Raw genomic sequence first — 18,227 nt, forward strand, 5'->3', positions numbered from 1 at the left:
TGTAGTCCTTTCAAGAAGGGCCTTGAAAAATTGCAGTAATACATTTTTCAACATCAAATCAGTGCCTCTTGTTGTCGCCTTAAGCATCTCAGAAATCTAACCAAGTTACATGTCCTGGAACACTTCTATTCTGCAGAAACACCACTTGGTGGTTCAGCTGATGACTCCTGCAGCCCTGGCCATCTCTGATGACAAAAAAAACTCCTTTCTGCAGCTTTTTTCCCATTACACCTATTTCAGCCTGCAGACAACAAACCTAGAGCTGCCAATTTCTTCTTTCAACAACACCTGCAAAACTCCACTGCTAGGCAGCAATGCAGTTCTGCTGAATCTTAAATCCTTGATTTCCCTTCTTCTAATAAATCTGGTTGCAAGGATGCTGCTTTTCCCTTGGCAATGTATGTAACAGAGAAGTGAGTGTTCTACGTGGGAAAATAACAATTTAGGCACCAGGTATATTTTTAAAAGTTGAATACTTGCCTGTAGCTCAAGCAGCTTATTCTGAAGGCATGAAGTGCCTTTTATTTCATCAGTAAAGCCAGATGCTACTTTATCCCTGCTGAGCTGTAGAAGTTCCTCCAGGTTACTTCTTTGTGTGTTAAAGCTAAGGAAAGATGCAAACACTTTCAGAGAGAATATTACTTTCAATTAAATGGAAAAACTCAGGGTATGGGACTCAATGACCAATAGAGTAAGTCCAAAATAATGCATAAATGGACAACATATTAAAGAGATTGTTCATATGGCTAATTGTCAAGTCTAAATGCCAGCCTGCATTCTTTAAATTCAGTTTCATGAACGTAAAAATGTTCATTCTCTAAAAAACATGACCTATTTCTTTATTTAGTAATATTTGAAGTTATTAGTAAGGCAGATGCAGACTTTTCTAGTCCAAGAAAAGAAGTAAAACATTCATAGCTAAAAATGTTCTTGCTACAAAATTCTAATGTTTGAAGCATTTAGCTACTGTAGTGCTTCCTTGTCAATTCAGATCAATATTCAGTAAACTGTAGTAGAAAAAATAACAGGGTTCTGCATAGCAAAAGTGCATCTAATTTTTGGTACATCCAATTAATTTGTGAGCTAATTTGTCTAGCATAGCATATTTTCTTAACAATCATGCATTTCTTCCTTCAAAAATTACCTCTCTAACAAAGTTGGTATGGCCAAATCACCATCTTCCTCAAACTTGCTTGCACAGCTTTCTCCATTGTGATGTTTCACATCTGGTTCCAAAACTGTATCTGCAGCAGGTCTTGGGGTCTGAGTAAAAATAAAAAGGGTGACAGTGATCTCCACATCATTCTGTGAAATACACAGCAAAGCCTAACAGACATCTGTGAGCTCCTGAAGGAAAGAATTGCTTGATGTGTCCCAAAGGAGATGAGAGATGCCTTTCATGAATACAAAATGTGTTTAAACTCGGTCACAAGTCCCAAGAGCAAATTTTGGAATACTTGCAGCCAGCTCATTCATCCTTTTCACAGATACAGACAGATGCCTCCAACTCTTCACGAGTCTTGCTCTCTCTGTCCTCTGAAAATTGATCATATTACTGGGACAGTATGGAGGATTTTCACTTGCACACAGATTCCCACATGACCCTTCCATCTGAAAATTACTTTTCTGCAAAATTCAGTTCCAGGCTGGAGGCTCACATCGTCTCAGGACACCCAGCACTGCTGCTTGCATGTTAATCTTTAATATTTACTTAGTCTACATTCACAAGCACAATGGGGTTTTGATTTCTGACCAGAGGCCCAAGGTCTTATCACAATAAAAACAGTAAGAGAAATAAACACTTTTTCCTTTTGGCAATGACCTCCCTTTGACAGAGCACTGTTTTCCAACAGTAAGTCTGGCCTTACCTCCTGTACCATAAGGCTGTCAATTTGCTGAGAGGAACCAGACTCTTCCCCATTCTCAGAGGCCATAATGGAGTTCCTACAAGAACAAGATATGAAATATAAAGGGAAAAAAGAAATCCCAGCTCAAGGTTTAAAACAATGCAGCTGTGATAAAGGGTAATCAAGCATTGTACTTGCCAGTTTATGAAACTTAATACTGAGTGTTTAAATATACAACTGCCCACAGTAATGTACATGGTTATGTACCACAAAATACATAAGAGTATCCCAAAATTTATTTTTAATTTTAAAAATTATTTCTATAAAGCTACAACTTTATATATAAAGCTACACCATGACTGAGCCACCCACCCTTTCTGAGGGGACTGTCCTTTTCCAACACGAGCCAGCAGTGCTGTGTAAGTGTCTGCCACCATTTGTTGAACCTTTTCAAGCCTTTTTTCACAGTCTAAAGTGAGTGTCTGTATCCCTGGAACAGTTTCTTCTGAGAGTCTTGACAATGCTTTAAGGTCTTCCAAAGACTTGTTAAGTTCCTTCATGCTGCCTTCATGTGAAAAAAAGGCCTAAACAAAGAAAAAACAATACAATAAGCCCATGTTAAGACATGAGGATCATGAGGATAACAATTATTGTCATGTATTTTTTTATACTTCCATTGTCTTCTTTGTTGAGTGCTCTTAAAAGTCTAAGCTGTCAAACCAAGAAACACACATTTATTTTCTCTTGGTTCTTTCTAAGATAGAACCAGAAAATAAATTAGGGCTTCTGGCAACATGTTCCCAACTATACTCAGAAGACTACACTGACTCTTGCTTGATTTTGAAATTCATTGTGTTCTACAGTTTTTAATTTTGGTCCCAAGTCTTCTTCACCCTGACATCAGATAGACATGTCCTACTGACTACAGAAAAAGTAGAATATTTTTTAAATATTCCTTGTCAATTATTATACTTTCTAGGGTGAATTCAAGGTATACTAAAAATCTGGGGGAAAAAAATGGAAAAAGGATACCACCTACTTAGGAAGGGGTTAATTCTGAAAGTCTGCAGGAACACTAGTATCTGCAGTCAAAAAATGTAAAGAAATCATTTTGGTGGCCTCTTTTCTCTGTGTTTCGAGAACACAGAGCACAAGAGCCCTGCTCCACAGATAATGAACCTAACAAGGAGGAAGGACAACAAAGCATTCACAAAGCCAGGCAGAAAAGGAGGGTGTCAGATACCTCATGTTCCTTGATGAGCCCTTTGGTTTTATCCATACTTAGGAGTTTCTTCTCTTTGCCTAACTGCTTACTGATCTTTTTAAAAGTTGCATTAAATTTCTTTTTTTCCCTTTCTACTATGAGCTGGACATAGGATACAATTTCCTGACGAACTGCCTGCAAAATACAAAGCACATTGTTCCCACGAGATGATGAGACAGTGTTACACAGCAAGTAAAAACATCAGAACATACTGTGACAAGAAAAAATTGGTTTTCAAAGCTGCCAGGCCTAATGAGACCAGACAGTGGATTCTCATTCCTTCATTATCTCACCTCCCATCTCCTACGAACATCATCTTCCACCACAAGCTTCTCATGATCAGATGAAATATTTTTCAGCTGTTCAGCTGCTTTCAAAAATTTGTCAAGAACTTTATTGTCCAGAGCATTAAAAGCTTCCTGCAAAAAAAAAAAAAAGACATCATAATGAAAAGCAAACAGAGCTGAATGTAAATTATTTAATTAACAAAATGATACCAGCAGCATGTAAACCCTGTGAATAAATCAGTGTATACATTGCACATATGGGGTGTGTGGTTCTGGTGTGGGTGGGTACAAGGGCATTCTCCATCCCTGTTTATCTGCAAAAGGTTGCAGTATCAGTGAATGCTCTATGGAGAAAAACAGGTGCTGTTCTTTTAACAACTTGTAGGGTAAAATTTGGTACCAAAGACAAAAGATTAAGGTCACTGAACTCTGCCTCTTCCCTAGGGAATACACAAGGCCATGTCCCATGGCTGTCAGCAGCTGGGTGAAAGGTCTCCATCAGCACCAAGGGATGCTCCAGGATGGCCTGGAATGAGCTCTGGGGCCCTCCTGGCACATGGGCACCCAGCTCTCTCTCTGCCAGACCAGCCAACACAGATTTTGGGCACTTCCATCTCCAACATCCCCTCAAGAGATCCACATTTTGAGACAGGACATTTGATTTACCAACTACCCTCTGGGAAAAAGAGAAGACTGAGTATTTATAATAACCTGCCCAAGAATTCAGGCATGCTGTTCTTGATGGGAAGCTTAATTATTGATCAGGCAAAAAAAAAAAAAAAAAGGCTGTAGTTCTGAAAATTATGAGCTCTGATGGAATGATAGAGGAATTCAGGGCAGGGCACTGAATAAACTGCCATGTAGATTTATGTTTCTTCATTCAAGTTGTCTGCCAAGTTAATAAAGTGCTAAATCAGAAAACTGAGAAAAGCATTAATAGCTACCAGAGAAAAGAATCTGTACTTTTCTTACTTCAGACTTTTAGAGACCCCACAGTCCTCAGAAATACTCAGATTTGGCCAGTTCAGAACATAAACCCACCTCATATCTTGAAATACATTCTTCAGGACTTAATTTTTGACTGACAAGTTGCACAGCCTTTGAAATGGAGGCCTCAAGTTCTTTCTGGGATTCTTCAAAATGGAGCAAAGCCTCCTTCTCTGAGGGCCTTTTCTCAGATTTGGACAAGATGTTGTTCAGGTCACCCATGACAGCCTTGGAAGAAAGAGACTTTTCAGAACACGCCTATCTAATTATCAGTAATTAGATAAAGTTATTGCTTCATAACTTCACTCAAGTTTTTCAAGTTGAGATACTGATCTCGGAGATGTTCCAGATTTTGCCCTGACAAGAGTCTGGGAGACTGATTGCAAAAGTACAGAACCTTTTCTATTTTACTTGACTGACAAGAGTCTTCCTTATTCCATAACGCTAAAATTAGAGTTATCTGTGTGCTTATAAACAAGTACCTCTACTTTGTCTCTGGCTTCTTTAATTCGTGCCTCCAGCCCAGTGGTGTGAGAATGCTGCTGAAACACCTGACTTGAAACATTCTGCATCAGGGATTGCAATATCTCTTCTGCTGCCACAACCTGCTCTTGGCATGAGGATCCTCTTGCAGCCAAACTCTGGTGGAACAAAAAGCATTAGAAGCCTTTATAAGTGTTTATTTGTCTTCTTGTTTAAACAAACTGAGTGAAAAAGCCAGCCTTGATCGTGGATGGTTGCTACTTGGTAAAGGAAAGCCTTATATTCCAGTTATGGCCAGGGTACTGCACCGTAAAATCTCTGTGTGGAGAGAAAGAAATTTGCTGCCATCCACAGGGGATTCTGTTTGCTGAAGCAATTTCTTTCTGTCAGTGCAATACCTCCCATGTCTTTGCCACAGAGCCGACTAGATGTGCTTTTAAAACGTGCTCTCCCATCCAAACAGCTTCCCAAATGAAACCACACATTTGGATATGCATCATCTGACCACAAAGTCATCCAAAAGCGAGCACATACCGAGGCTCAGATTTTCTTGTGGCATTCAGTACTGCAAGGCAGGAAGCAGCTGGGTGTTCTGCATGCAGGAGTAATGTGCCATGTTTGAATATTTATCATGAAAAGTCGTTATTAGAGCTGTTTTGATCTATGAATATTCAACACATGTCTCCTGTTTGAAGTTGTCAATTAGCATTCTCCTAATGATAATCAGAGATTTCTTCTGGATCTTGACCTACTCTACTGCAGGTACTCACTCTCCTGCCCTGAGACATGGAGATACGCCAGCCACATGTTTGGAGGCTGTATTTCAGGGTGTCCTTTGTTACTTCATGGTTTTTTAACAAACTAGAGTCACACTGCAAAATGAGGTTTGTTTTATAAACATATGCCTGTGATTACAAAAAGATGAACAGATCCTTTTTGTCTCTCACACTCCCAAATCTGTCAGCTAAACACTGTGCAAGAAGGCACAAAGCAATGGGAAACTAACAGTGATTCTGGTGCACAGTTATTGTATGTAGATTAAATGAAATAAACAGTATTTCTGTTTATTTACAGCAGTTAAACAAAGGAGTTTCAATGAAACCTCCTTCTAGTGGTCACCTTCCACCATTAAGTTACACAGACCCTACTGCAGAAGTAGTAAAGGCAACATAAGACAGTGCTTCAACTTTTCATTGGCATCTTTGTTCTGTCTCACCTTCACTGGCAGTTGAAGAAAATAAATCACACTTTGTATTGAAGCTGCTGAGTTATATAGACAGATTTGCACCTGCCATCTGCTGGGAGCTGAGGGTAAACCCAGGCAGAGAGACATGGGAAACTAGTGGAATTTCTTGCTAGAAATAAATTTGTGCTCTTTGTGGATATTTAGAACAACTGCCTGTAAGATGAGATTCCCGAATTACCCCATGTGCTGCTGAAAATACTTCATGTATCCCAGTTTTGATGGGTAAGTGTTGAATACAGCCAAGGTATCCCAAACTCCATCCCTACACTGGAGGGTAGATGATAAAAGTCCTGTATGACCAGGGAAACTACTCAAATTGGCAACTTGCAGAGTTCTAGCCTGCTCCAAGTGCTGTGCTGGACAGCAGTAATTAATATCACTCGAGAACAAGCTGCTGATCAGTGGCACCAACAGCATTCCATTGGCACCTGCTTGTCATCTGGACACACTGATGGCAGAAGATTCACTCACAGCTCATCTGGGAGTGATCCTGAGAAACAACAACAAGGCACAAGCACTGTCTTGACGTTTTACAAGCACTACAGCACAAAACCCACACTAAGTTCCACTTCATTTTACCCCAGCCACAAATCCATGCTGCAAGATGACCATCTGAGGAACAAGTATTTTAAGCAGCATTTTCACCTGCAAATGCTCCTCCATCTTAGGTTCCACAGGCTCCTGGTGACTGATCTTGCTAAGCAGACGTCCCATCTCTGCTGCCCAGCTGTCCACCCCTCCAAGGAGCTCTTCAATTTTCTCCAGACTCCCTGGAAGGTCCGTGGTCTTTTCAGCAGCATTTGTGCTCTCTTCTCCAAGCTATCAACAAAGAGCAGGGTAAGATGTTCCCTCCCATCATCTCCCCACTGCCCTCCTCCAACACAGTCACCATTTGGGTCACTTCCCAGCTTTAGCACTCAAAAGGGAGCAAAGGAGAAATAAATGCCAAACATATTGGGAAATAAACCTTGTGAGGCTCAGTTCCTCAGCCCTGAGGGCAGGTGGGACAGCACAACCTGTGCCCATATGGCCTGTCTCCTGGTCCCCTCCCCTGCTGTGTAAGCAGCCACACTACTATGGAGAAAACTCCTGAGCTGCAGCATCCCCCAGCCCACACCAGGGAATTGTCCAAGAGAACAGCAGCTGGTGTTGGTCAAATCAAGATCAGGAAGCGTGCTGACAGTTTAATGGTACTGGCAGTCACAGGCCACAGCTCAGGCATTTGATCTTGCATTTGATATCAAAAACTAAATGTAATACATATGATAGTCATACTGTCCAAAGCAATGCCACAAAAATAACTCAGGAAGTCTTTAAGACCTTAGACAAGCTCCTTGCACCTTTGTTCTGATACCTCAATATTTTTCTTTGAAGAGTCTCTTATTAAGGGTTTTTCTAGCAAACTCTGGATTTCCCTCACCTTTTGATTTTACTGCATTCTCACTAAGCTCATCTCCTATAAAAATGTAGTAGTAATTTTTTGCCACCGTTTACTGTCACAGCAGTACCTTTAATAAATGTCAATGAAAGGCTCAACTCAGAAAATTAAGAGTTCTAATATTCCCAGGCAGAATAAAAATGTCATTCTTGTGAAAGCATTCTAGGAAATGTAATATGTATAACATTAGGCAAGTTGTATAGGGATTTACAGCAGCCTAAAAACCTGTCAAGTGAGCTGGTGAAAAGTTGCACAACCTTAGCAATATCTGTGCAGCAATAATTACTTTCTACCAGCTAAGACAGAGACTGTAAAAATATAGCACAGGTTAAATTGATTTCTTCCACTCCTAGCAGTGAATTAAGAGCTTTATTTTGCAATAAGATTTCCTTTTACAAGTGGTTTTGAGATTTCAATTTAAAAATTGAACATTTTCCATCCTGTTATAATGAGAATTTAACTGAGTCACAAAGACTAAAGAATGGGATGCTGCTGTGCACTCTCTGTTCCTGAAGCTTTAAAACTGGCAGCCTTGAGTTGGCTGAAAGATTGATCAATCTCTGCATAGCAAGCTGGTGAGTCTAGAAAATACAGCTTTGAAGGCTGCATGGCAAAAAGTAATAGTAACTTGTAACTCACAAAGTGTGTCTTCTTGATGAACTTTGCCCATCTCCTGTTCAGCTTCTTCAGCTCTTTGGCAATATTAGATCCAACTTGCTCTTTGCTGACTTCAATGAGATGGTTTCCAGCTTCATTTAGGGAACCATGAATTGAATTCCTCTTTGCCAGGATCTCAGCAGGGATCTAGACAGAGGAATTGAAATCAATTAAAGCAGAACCCTGTCAAACGTTTATTTCCAAAATGAAAAGCAGAAAAGCAACAACAGCAGCCACTGTAAGATTTAATGGTTTTCTTCCAGGAGGCTTCAAAGTATCTCTGTTTGTCAAGCAAAGAGAAATTCAACCATGTACCTCCTTTGGATCCTCATTTCTGTTTTCTTCCAGCCATGTCTTTAGTAAGTGGATGTTTTCTGTGTAATTACTCCAAGAAGACAGGACTTTCTGTAGGGTGGTGTTTACACTGGAAATGTACTCTTTGCATGTAGAAATCTTTGACTCCACTGTCTTCAAAAGTTTGCTGATTTCTTGAGGATCTCCAGCTAGGATGTGGAATAGGGATTATTGTTACACATTTGGAAACAGAAATATTAATTAATCAGAAGCACCATTTACGTGGAATTAATACTGGTGGCAGCACATCAGTTCAAAGTGAAGATCTTCATTCAACTTATGTGCATGAGCTTACCCAAGCCAGGACCATTTATGTTTTTCAAGTCTTCACAGATTTGAGTAGCAGTGTCTAGTTGTTTTTCAAGTTTCTTTTCTTCAATGAAATTCTGCCAAAAGTGAAAAGCAATTTATATGGGTAACACTGAGTAACATAAAACTGGGTAAGAAATACAGCTTGGGACACTTTTTTTTTTCTTTTTTAATATGAGCCTACAACCTACAGGTTAAATGGGAACTGAGCAAAGCCCACCCAGCAACACAGCTGCACCCTTTAGTCTGAAACAGACCTGTTCTTTTATTCTGCTTGTGCAGAGAGTAAAGTAAATAGAAATATGAATACCTGAATGCCACTGCCTGAGCCACAGCCCTGCATGAGTCAGGACTGCTTGTTTCAAAAAGTTACAGCCCCAGGGCAATACTACGAAATGGCATTTAGAACAAGTCAGGCAGAATTTAGTCACATTAGTCAAAAAAGTGATGAAAGCAAAAGGTGGTTTTCCCTGCATGCACAGAAATATTGGTGTGCCTTGTTTCTGCCACAGATCAGGACCAACAGGGGATGGAGAGGATGAAAGAAGAAATGGGAGCAGAGGAGGAGACTTGTGTGTGCATAGGGAATGAGGGTCAACCCTCAGTCCCTCTCTGTCTGAGCTGATCTCACTCCAGCACTTTCCCCTCCTACAAATGTCTTACCCAGCAGGCCACAAAAAAACCTCCTCCTCTGTGGCTGTGACAAGCCTGGGCCACCACATCACCACTCAGGCATGACTTCACTTCATGGGACCAGAAAGTAACCAGCAGCAAGCCCTAAACTCCCTGGGAAATCTCTGCATTCTGTCAGCTTGAGCAAGACCATGAACCACAGCTACAGAATAACATGATAATAAGTATTTATGAAACCAACTGAACCAAAAAACTCAGTACAGATTAACTCTGCACGACCATCTCACTACAGGGTGAGGTTGACACTGCTTAGGCAAACTGCTATTTTATACAACCTAATGTTGCCTCCTTCCACAGTACTGAGCCTGGTGAAATTCCCACTAATTTAACTGTGGATTTGCCAGTCTGAGAAAGTCCACTAAGATGGAATTCAAAAGGAATCCCACTAACTCGAGATGGGAAAAACTGGAGGCATCAGCATTTTAACCTCTGCCTCTCCTCCTGATGAAGTATCCAAATTTGGGGTTGGGAAACCCATCTCCTCCTAAAAGCATACAGTGGCATCAGCTTCATAACTTGAGTCCAGAAACTGAGCTAAGCATAAGATGTAAGAGAACAAGACAATTCATATTCACCATGAAGCATAAGGAGGTAAAGAAGCTGGGAAAAGGAAGAGGCAGCAGTGGGAATAATGGTTGGTTTTGAAGAAAACAACTATTGAACTACTCCAGAGAGGGTTCTATGGATTGGAGCAAGGGAAGGGCTGCTACAGCTGGCTCTATAAACAGTCTAGAAAGAAAGAAATCTTCACAAGAAAGAATAAAAACACGCAAAGAGAAAATTAGTCATGGCTTGCATTACTTCTCCAAACTGAAGAAAGAACTCTAATTCATAGCAAAATGGAAGATGTTGGGGGCAAGAAAAGCTTCTAGGGAAGTCTACCTGCCCCTCTTTGAATAAATCTGAGATTTCACCAGTCCACCATGCTTCTACCAGCTATAATATCTTCAGATGACAAAGACATAAGATTGAATCAAAGAGGCTGGGAAAGAATTACCATCAGGGTGTGATACATGTCTCTGAAACTTACATTCCAATTTTCCAGCAGTGATTCCACGGACTCTTTTGCCCCATATTTCACATCCCAAATATTTAGCTTTAACTTCACCTCATTGGCAATGGCTGAGCACAGTCCATAGTGGTATTCAAGAAAAGTGCTGGGGTTTGTGGAACGAATATTGCTAAATCTGCAAACAGAAAATAGTTCCAAAAGTTTATTCAAAACTATTGGATATACAAGGTATTATTGTATAAGGACTTTATCCTGAAAAATCAAGATTACATGTATGCAAATATTTTTTTTTGTTATGATGGGAATTAAATTCTAAGATAGCAACAGTTCATTTTTTTTAAGCAGCAACAATTGAGCAGTTAATGTTGTCTTGTTCCATGTATGAAAAACCTTAAATGCCCAGAAAAGGGGCATCTGCCACCTGTATGTCAAAGCATCTCAGGTTATGGATACAGATTCACTGCTCTTTTTTTTTTTTTAATATCCTCCAGCAGATACTTGGGGTCACACAAGCTATAGATCACAGTGATTTTTAATGCTGGAAATAAAACTTTAGAGAATCCCTGCCACTAGGGAAATTTTTACATTGAAAATATTCAAGTTTCCTATCCCTAGTGGTTGTCTCCTATCCCCAATAGCAAAGGGCATCTGAAAAGGTCCTGTTAATGAGCTCTGTACACATAATTAAACATTCATTGGACCAATGAGAGATTCCTGCCTGCTCAACTTGACAGTCAGACTGTGCTTAGGTTAAAAATGCTCTTTTTTTTTCAAGGCATGGATAAATTATGTGCTTTGTTCAGAATAGCAGAGCAATTAATTGCAGAGCTAAAATACAACATGAAGTAGAGGGAATTTGAGTACAACCTTCTTTTCATTTCCTCTAATTTTTCAGGTACGACTAGTGGCATATTCTTCTCATCTTCATTCTTAAATGACTGAAGGGTGTCCAAGTGAGAATCAAAACAATCCATCAAGCCCTGGGGAGAACAAGACACAGTAAGCCACTCATTTTGATCTAGATTTCAACTGGGATCTCCAGCTCACCTGCCATTAGGGAAAGAGCTATTATGAACTAGTCAGCACAAGACAATCTCCCAGTGTCTTTACTCATTAAAGTGCAATAAAAGTATTTACCTGATCACCTTCTAAAGTGCATATTTAGTGCCATATTACCTGATTTCTCCTGTCACTGTGCATCTACTTAAATATAAGGACCACGACCCTACATTACTGCTGGTATCAGTTTTTCTGCACTTTTTTCACAATCATCTTTAGGAGAAAAAAGCATCATTGTAACAGCTTCAGGGTATTAAATTGTTCTCTGCCATCCCTTAGCAAAGACTGACAGCAAAATCTGTTGAATAAATCTATTATGTCACCTGCTCTATAGTTCATTTGGCTCAATAAATTTGTGTCTAACACCAGGCTGACAGGGTATCAAATTAACCATTCAATGGCCAGTGTCCCACAGTTGGGGAATACTTTACAGGCATGTGTCTCAGCACCGAATTTCCTACCTGAAAATGAAACATAAAATGTATTGCACAGAAGAAAAGGCTATTTCTCAGTGGCAAATTAAAAAAAGCTACAAGTTCATTTCTATGTTATAAAATCTGCCACAAAGCACATTAATGGAAATGGCTAAATCCTGGGACAGCCCTTAACCACAAAAATAGAATTTTAACAATGGATTTTGTAATCTTTACACTGTATCAGTCAGACAGTTATGAGCATTGGTGGATAATTTCCTAGCTCTTAAGTAAAATTTGCATTATAAGGTACTACCTTGCCAATATGATCCCTACATACAACATACTAAAAGAGGAAAAAATTCTCTTCCCATCAATGTCTTCCCATCAAGAAAAGTGAATTTGGCAGGAATTAAGCATTAATGTGTTTCTTCTTTTGAAGCAATGCAATGATTTTATCTATATGTTTAATGGGTAAAAAGAAATGACATAAGAAATTACATCAGTCTCTCTATCTTATTCTTACAAATGCTTTAAGTACTTAGGTTGCACAATAAAAATCTTAGATTGAGTGGCTAAAGACTGACAAAGCTGTTACCAGTTAAAAAACCCTCTCTCATATCAGGACCTGGCTAGAAACTGTAAGAAAGAGTGGTGTTATTAAGCCACTTGCAAGAACCTCCACTGCCCATTCTTTCAAATCCTCTTCAAGGACAATGTCACAAAACCAGCAAACCTGTTTATAAAAAACCCAAATATGGCATTATGATCACCAGGCAGGCATCAACACATATACTCCTTCAGAACTTTCAAACTCAAAAGGATGTGTAAACTATTATCTGTGCAAATATTTGAAGATCAGAATAAATAACTTGCATGGTACCAAGGTATCAAAATACCCTTGCCTTGAATGGAACTACAGAGTGATTCAGCAAATATTTAACTTTAAACACACAAACTTCTTGAGCTATTTAACTTTAAACACACAAACTTCTTGAACTCCCTGGAATGCAACCTTAAGCTCAAGTGCTTTTCTAAATAGGTATGCATTAAGCATAGATTTAAAGATAAAGATGCAATTATCCTGTGTTATTACTTAACAAACAAGCAAGTTGCAGCAACCACATAAAAAAGAACAGCATAATTTACTCATTCAGGCAGTACTCAAATTTAATCTCACCCCAGTGAAATCTGAAACCTGCCTTATAGACCCATACAGTTATTTAATTAAGCTCGTAATTCTTCAAAGGTATGTTCAGAAGAGCTTTTCATCTTCAGAAGACAAACATATGCACACCACTTCCCAAAATGTCAAACAGCAATTCCACAACAAGTGCTTTGCCAGGTCAAATTTCATTTGTGATCAGCATACCTTAAATATTACAATTATTTCTCTGAAGACAGACATTGCTTTGAATGGGTCCTGCAGATCAGGCAAATCTTCTGCCTGCAGACGTTCCACCTCCTGGAGCCAAGCCTCAATTCTGTCCAGAGGGGAGGGCAACATCTGGTCCAGCTTCACTTTCCACTCATTAATCTTTAAAAGGAGAACAAGTGGATTAAATCTCTCACTATTATTTTCTTCCTATCTCCAAAATGTTGATATAAGCTGGTGCTTGAGACATCCCAGGAACCCACTCCCTCATGCCTGTCGCTGTTCAAAAAACAAGAGCTTTCAGAGAAGTCAGCTAAAATCAGCCCTCTTTACCTCAAACCCAGGTTTGCCCCCAGCCCGTAACCTCTGCAACACCACAGAGAATTTGGCATTCCTGTCCTTTGCTGGTGACCATCCCAAGGCCCAGCAACAGGAAAATTTATAGTGAACTAGTAGCAAAAATAGTGGGGGAAAGAGAGATGAACAGCTTTCTGTCATGGGGCTGACAGGGGAACATCTCTTCCAAAAACAGTAATTCCCAGCATGGCCCTACACATCCCAATTTGAGCCAACACAACTATCTCACTGCAAAGCACTGACCAACCCCACTAGATCGGTATCTGTGCTCTGAGCACATAATTATGCCTCAAAATAACCTTTTAAGCACAAACAGGCTAAAAAATTTGCTCAGAAGAGTGCTCTAAGATAATCAGATGTAGGGCATTTTCCAGGGATGTTTCAGTCTTGAGGCTCAGGAGGCAGAAGGGTAACACACAGTCAACATTCTGCCTCCTCTTGGGCACTGAATGCCACACAGACTGTCTGGACTTCAGGCTCAAACCTCTTTTATCATTCCAAATAAAGCATCATCTCCCCACTTTTCCCAGTGTGAGTTCCTGGGATAGACTTAGGCTTCTTCATCCATCCCACATGCTCATGCTGGTAATGGGGTGAGCGAGAAATGCCTCTGACCTGAGCGATCACTTTATCCCACTCTTCCCTCATCTGCTGCTGGCCTTCACTCAGCTCAGCTTCACCTCTTTTTGATGACAACACAGGCATAAAGGGGATTTTCTCTTGGTTAAATGTTTCCATAAATGACATCATTTCCTAGGGATAAAATAGAAGAGTAATTCACAGAAGACGTCAGATGGAAGCTCACGGAGCCAAGTCCTGCCTTTGAACACACTTTGGGTATGAGTTCCATTAACTTCAAAGGGTGTGATGCATGCAAAGGCAAGATAGCAAGAGGCATTCTTGTCTCCAGGCAGTATTTGGGTCTGAAATTATAGGTGCCATTTCCTAAGTCTGTATTTAACATAATGTCAGTGCAGCCTGAACACAGTTCTCCCCTCCCAGCAAGAGAAAGGGAAAATTCCTCCTCTGACAGATCCCCATGGGCCACTTTATTACAAACTCTGGCTACAATATAAGCCAAAGGAAATTTTGCCTCAGCACAACCTACAGTCAGCAATTCAACTATTCCTCTACAACATTAGCAGGGTAAAACCTACTGCTGTAATTAGCACAGAAATAGCAAAAGTAACTGTGAAGGGCCTACGTGCATGAATCTTGTCCAAGTCTTCAACTACGTCAATTAAGACACTCCTTTACTCTTCCCAAAAACTCTGCTCAAAAAACTAAATAGCATATCTCTTTTTCATAACAGAGAGAATTTTAGCCTACATTTCCTTCAATCTTAAGAGTGCATTTAACAATTTCATTGTCAGGTTTCTAAGTTTTCTTTAGAAACTTATTTAACACTTCAGTTTAGGCAATGAAGATGAAAAATACTAAAATTTTAAAATATTAAAAACATTCAGAAGTAGATTATTTTTCACAGAAGCTTCTAAACATGAAATGCAACTTACTTTGTACTTCTGGTAATATGCTTCATTTTCTGTTTCCACCAGCAGCTTTGCTAACTTCTTCTCCTGTGCAGCCAACCAGCCCATGGCCTCTCTTACTTTCTCCTGGTAATTAGAGCAGAAAAATTGCATTTTTCCATTTTTCAAGCATTGTTTTTAATTTACATTGTGCCATAAAACAAAACACATTGGGGACATGATAAAGACCATTCAAAGCTATTGAAAAACAAATAATAATTCCTGGGGACCTTGATGAATTTTGACTCGGGCACTATTACACTGCAGGGACAAAGTTTTAAACCTGGCACCTGGATAGAGGAAGACATCAAAAAAGACCTGATTGCAGTTCTACTGAAAGGAGATTATCAGTATGGAGATATGTGGGTAACCAACTAAACTCTCATAAGAGAATATAGACAATAGCAAATGTGGGTTTCTGCTGAGTATAATCTATCAGAGGCAACTTCTGTCCACTTTACATGTCAGCTATTAAATTTAAAGCTGGTTGTCCTGTGCATCTGCAAATCTTTCTGCCTCTCCAATGTTTACACATACAAAAGACAACAAAGCTTGAATATGTCCTCTGCAATAGTTAAATGAAAACAAAACAACCTGCACAGCAATTCCACCTGTGTGACCATCAAAAATCTGTAACATGGAGTTTTTTCTACCACGCAGGAGCATCAGAAGGTTCAACCCAACTCAGTCCTGTCAGTAGCAGAATCAGAGGATCTACTATGTGTTACTGACTCAGATATAAACTGGGCAAAGAAAGCACATTCATTTGAAAATGCCTCAGTGATAACCCACACAACATACCTGCATGTCTTCTTCAGACTCAGGCAAATTCTTGGAGTATTGCAAAAACTGAGCCACGTAAGTCATGATTGATTTTTCATCCGGATTCACAACGTCAACATCTACGAGAGCCAATACACCATTTACATAATTATGCAGCCTTCTAGGCCTGATCACATAATTACACACTATGCTGCAGTTATTAAAACACATTACCAGAAACATGTTTATTTTGCAACAGCTCACTTAACATGCCATTGACAGAAATTAATATGTAATGAACATTTTTTCCCTTGGGAATATTTTAATAGAACATGATTAAGTAATGAAAAAGTTTCTCCCATGAACAAGAAAGTTTCAAATCCTTTATTCTGCATATTGCTCCTGCAATTGTTGTCAATTCAAAAATCCTACAGTCCCTAAGTAAAGCTGATGTTATAAAATAATGAACCTCAGGTTTGAGCATTACAACAAACATCAATGTACCATTTCAAACTTAAGCACACTCTTAGAGATCACATGAATCTCACCCCTAATAACAAAGATTTTTTTTAAAAGCTGATAGTTTACCTTCAGGCTCCAGAAGCCGTGGGATGTTCAGCTCCACTTCTGCAATTTTGAAAGCCTCTTTCAGGTTTTCTTTATTGCTTCTCACTTTTGCCTTCTCCAGATCAACCAGACCTGGCCTCAAAGTTTGGATGATGGCTAAAAAAGCCAGTCCACTTCGCCAGCTGGACTTGAAATCAGTGATACTGACAGAGCCATGCCTATCCCAGAAATGAGTGGAAACAAAATGTTAGGACATCTGAAGAAACAGGATTTAAGTATAACTTTAGAAACAGAATATAAATTCAGTAAAATGGAGTGTGAACCAAATCCAAAAGCACCTTGCCACTGAACTTCTGCACAAGTCAGACAACACAGCCAGTACTACAAATTGCAACAATTACTTATTTTTACACTGTTTTTACAAGATGACTATTTCTTTTTGTCTTCTACTGCATTCTGAAGATAAAGCCTTGCAGATCGAAATCCTTTCTAAATATCATAAAAATATGTTGATTTGTGCTCAACATCTATGCATTCTATGGGATGGGAAACAACAAGAAAAGCACTGCAGAACATGTAAGGACACCAAGAACTGGAATTTTAGAAAATCCAAATCTTAAAAGCTATGTATTAGTGCAAGAAAAAGTATTTATTTTTCTCTTAATTAGCTAAGTCTTTAGATCATCTTTTATTAATGTTCACAGCCTGAGCAGTGCTGTGAGGTGCCCAGCCATGCAGGCCACAGTGAATTCTGGGACAACTTTCTAAAAACAGCCTGTATGTTATAAGCATGTTACAGCATGGAAAAGATGGGGGGTTTCAGGTGATCAAATTTAGTCACAAAACAATGGGCCAAGTCTTACAAGATTTGTTTCTTTACCAAAAATTATAGGATTCACTGGTAAGAAAATACTTCAACATAATGACAAGTTCAGAAATGATACTGCAAACCAGACAGCAATACTGCTGAAAAACAGGCAAAAGAAAGAGGAAAATAACATAGACAAAGAGCTGGTTTTGATGTGCCAATTAATCTTCTGATAAAACAAAGCTAGAAGGCAAACCTCAGTGCCATTCCATGGGCAGAAAGTGTCTGATTGCTGATGAAGGCCTTTATCTCCCACTAATAACATGGAATATTAGTAGGATTTTATTATAACATAAAACAACCCAAAGAGCTGTGGAGGAAGAGCTAACATTACTGTAAAGCATATTTGAAAGATCCTGGAGTAAAGCAGCAGCCCTAGAAGAAAATTTAAATATCTGTATCTGCTCTAGATTGTGTGCTGTGAACACCCTCCCTGAAAGCAGCAGTGCTATCAGTCCATCAAGCAGAAGGAAACATCTTGTTAGAATTAGGGACTAGGACCACCAGGATTATTAACATCCTTCTTTGGGATCATGCAGTGTTTTGACAGAAAAGCATGAGTTGTGGGAATCGTAGAAATCCTACATTTTCCATTAAGAAATATCAAAAAAATCCTTGAAACCTTGTGAATCAGTGGGAACCATGAGGATTAGAACAAGTAAATAATGTAAACATTCCACTAGACTTATCACACAGGAGCCCCTAAAAAAGAAAAGCCAA

At 39.4% G+C, this 18,227-nt stretch overlaps 1 protein-coding gene across 1 annotated transcript in view; it reads right to left on the reverse strand.

Moving 5' to 3' along the window:
* Positions 1-18,227, reverse strand: part of SYNE2 (spectrin repeat containing nuclear envelope protein 2) — a 174,126-nt gene that overhangs the window by 125,463 nt on the left and 30,436 nt on the right. The window contains exons 8-26 of the mRNA XM_058860814.1: positions 16,661-16,857; positions 16,112-16,212; positions 15,296-15,397; positions 14,397-14,534; positions 13,422-13,586; positions 11,445-11,557; positions 10,596-10,752; positions 8,859-8,949; positions 8,525-8,712; positions 8,192-8,356; positions 6,760-6,933; positions 4,868-5,026; positions 4,440-4,613; positions 3,405-3,530; positions 3,091-3,246; positions 2,220-2,431; positions 1,869-1,944; positions 1,145-1,263; positions 481-604 (exon numbers count right to left, since the gene is read on the reverse strand). Coding sequence (XP_058716797.1) covers positions 481-604; positions 1,145-1,263; positions 1,869-1,944; positions 2,220-2,431; positions 3,091-3,246; positions 3,405-3,530; positions 4,440-4,613; positions 4,868-5,026; positions 6,760-6,933; positions 8,192-8,356; positions 8,525-8,712; positions 8,859-8,949; positions 10,596-10,752; positions 11,445-11,557; positions 13,422-13,586; positions 14,397-14,534; positions 15,296-15,397; positions 16,112-16,212; positions 16,661-16,857 — 2,737 coding nt within the window. The remainder of the gene's footprint in view (positions 1-480; positions 605-1,144; positions 1,264-1,868; positions 1,945-2,219; positions 2,432-3,090; positions 3,247-3,404; positions 3,531-4,439; positions 4,614-4,867; positions 5,027-6,759; positions 6,934-8,191; positions 8,357-8,524; positions 8,713-8,858; positions 8,950-10,595; positions 10,753-11,444; positions 11,558-13,421; positions 13,587-14,396; positions 14,535-15,295; positions 15,398-16,111; positions 16,213-16,660; positions 16,858-18,227) is intronic.

This window comes from Poecile atricapillus, chromosome 1, assembly GCF_030490865.1.
Source record: "Poecile atricapillus isolate bPoeAtr1 chromosome 1, bPoeAtr1.hap1, whole genome shotgun sequence".
NCBI lineage: Eukaryota > Metazoa > Chordata > Aves > Passeriformes > Paridae > Poecile > Poecile atricapillus.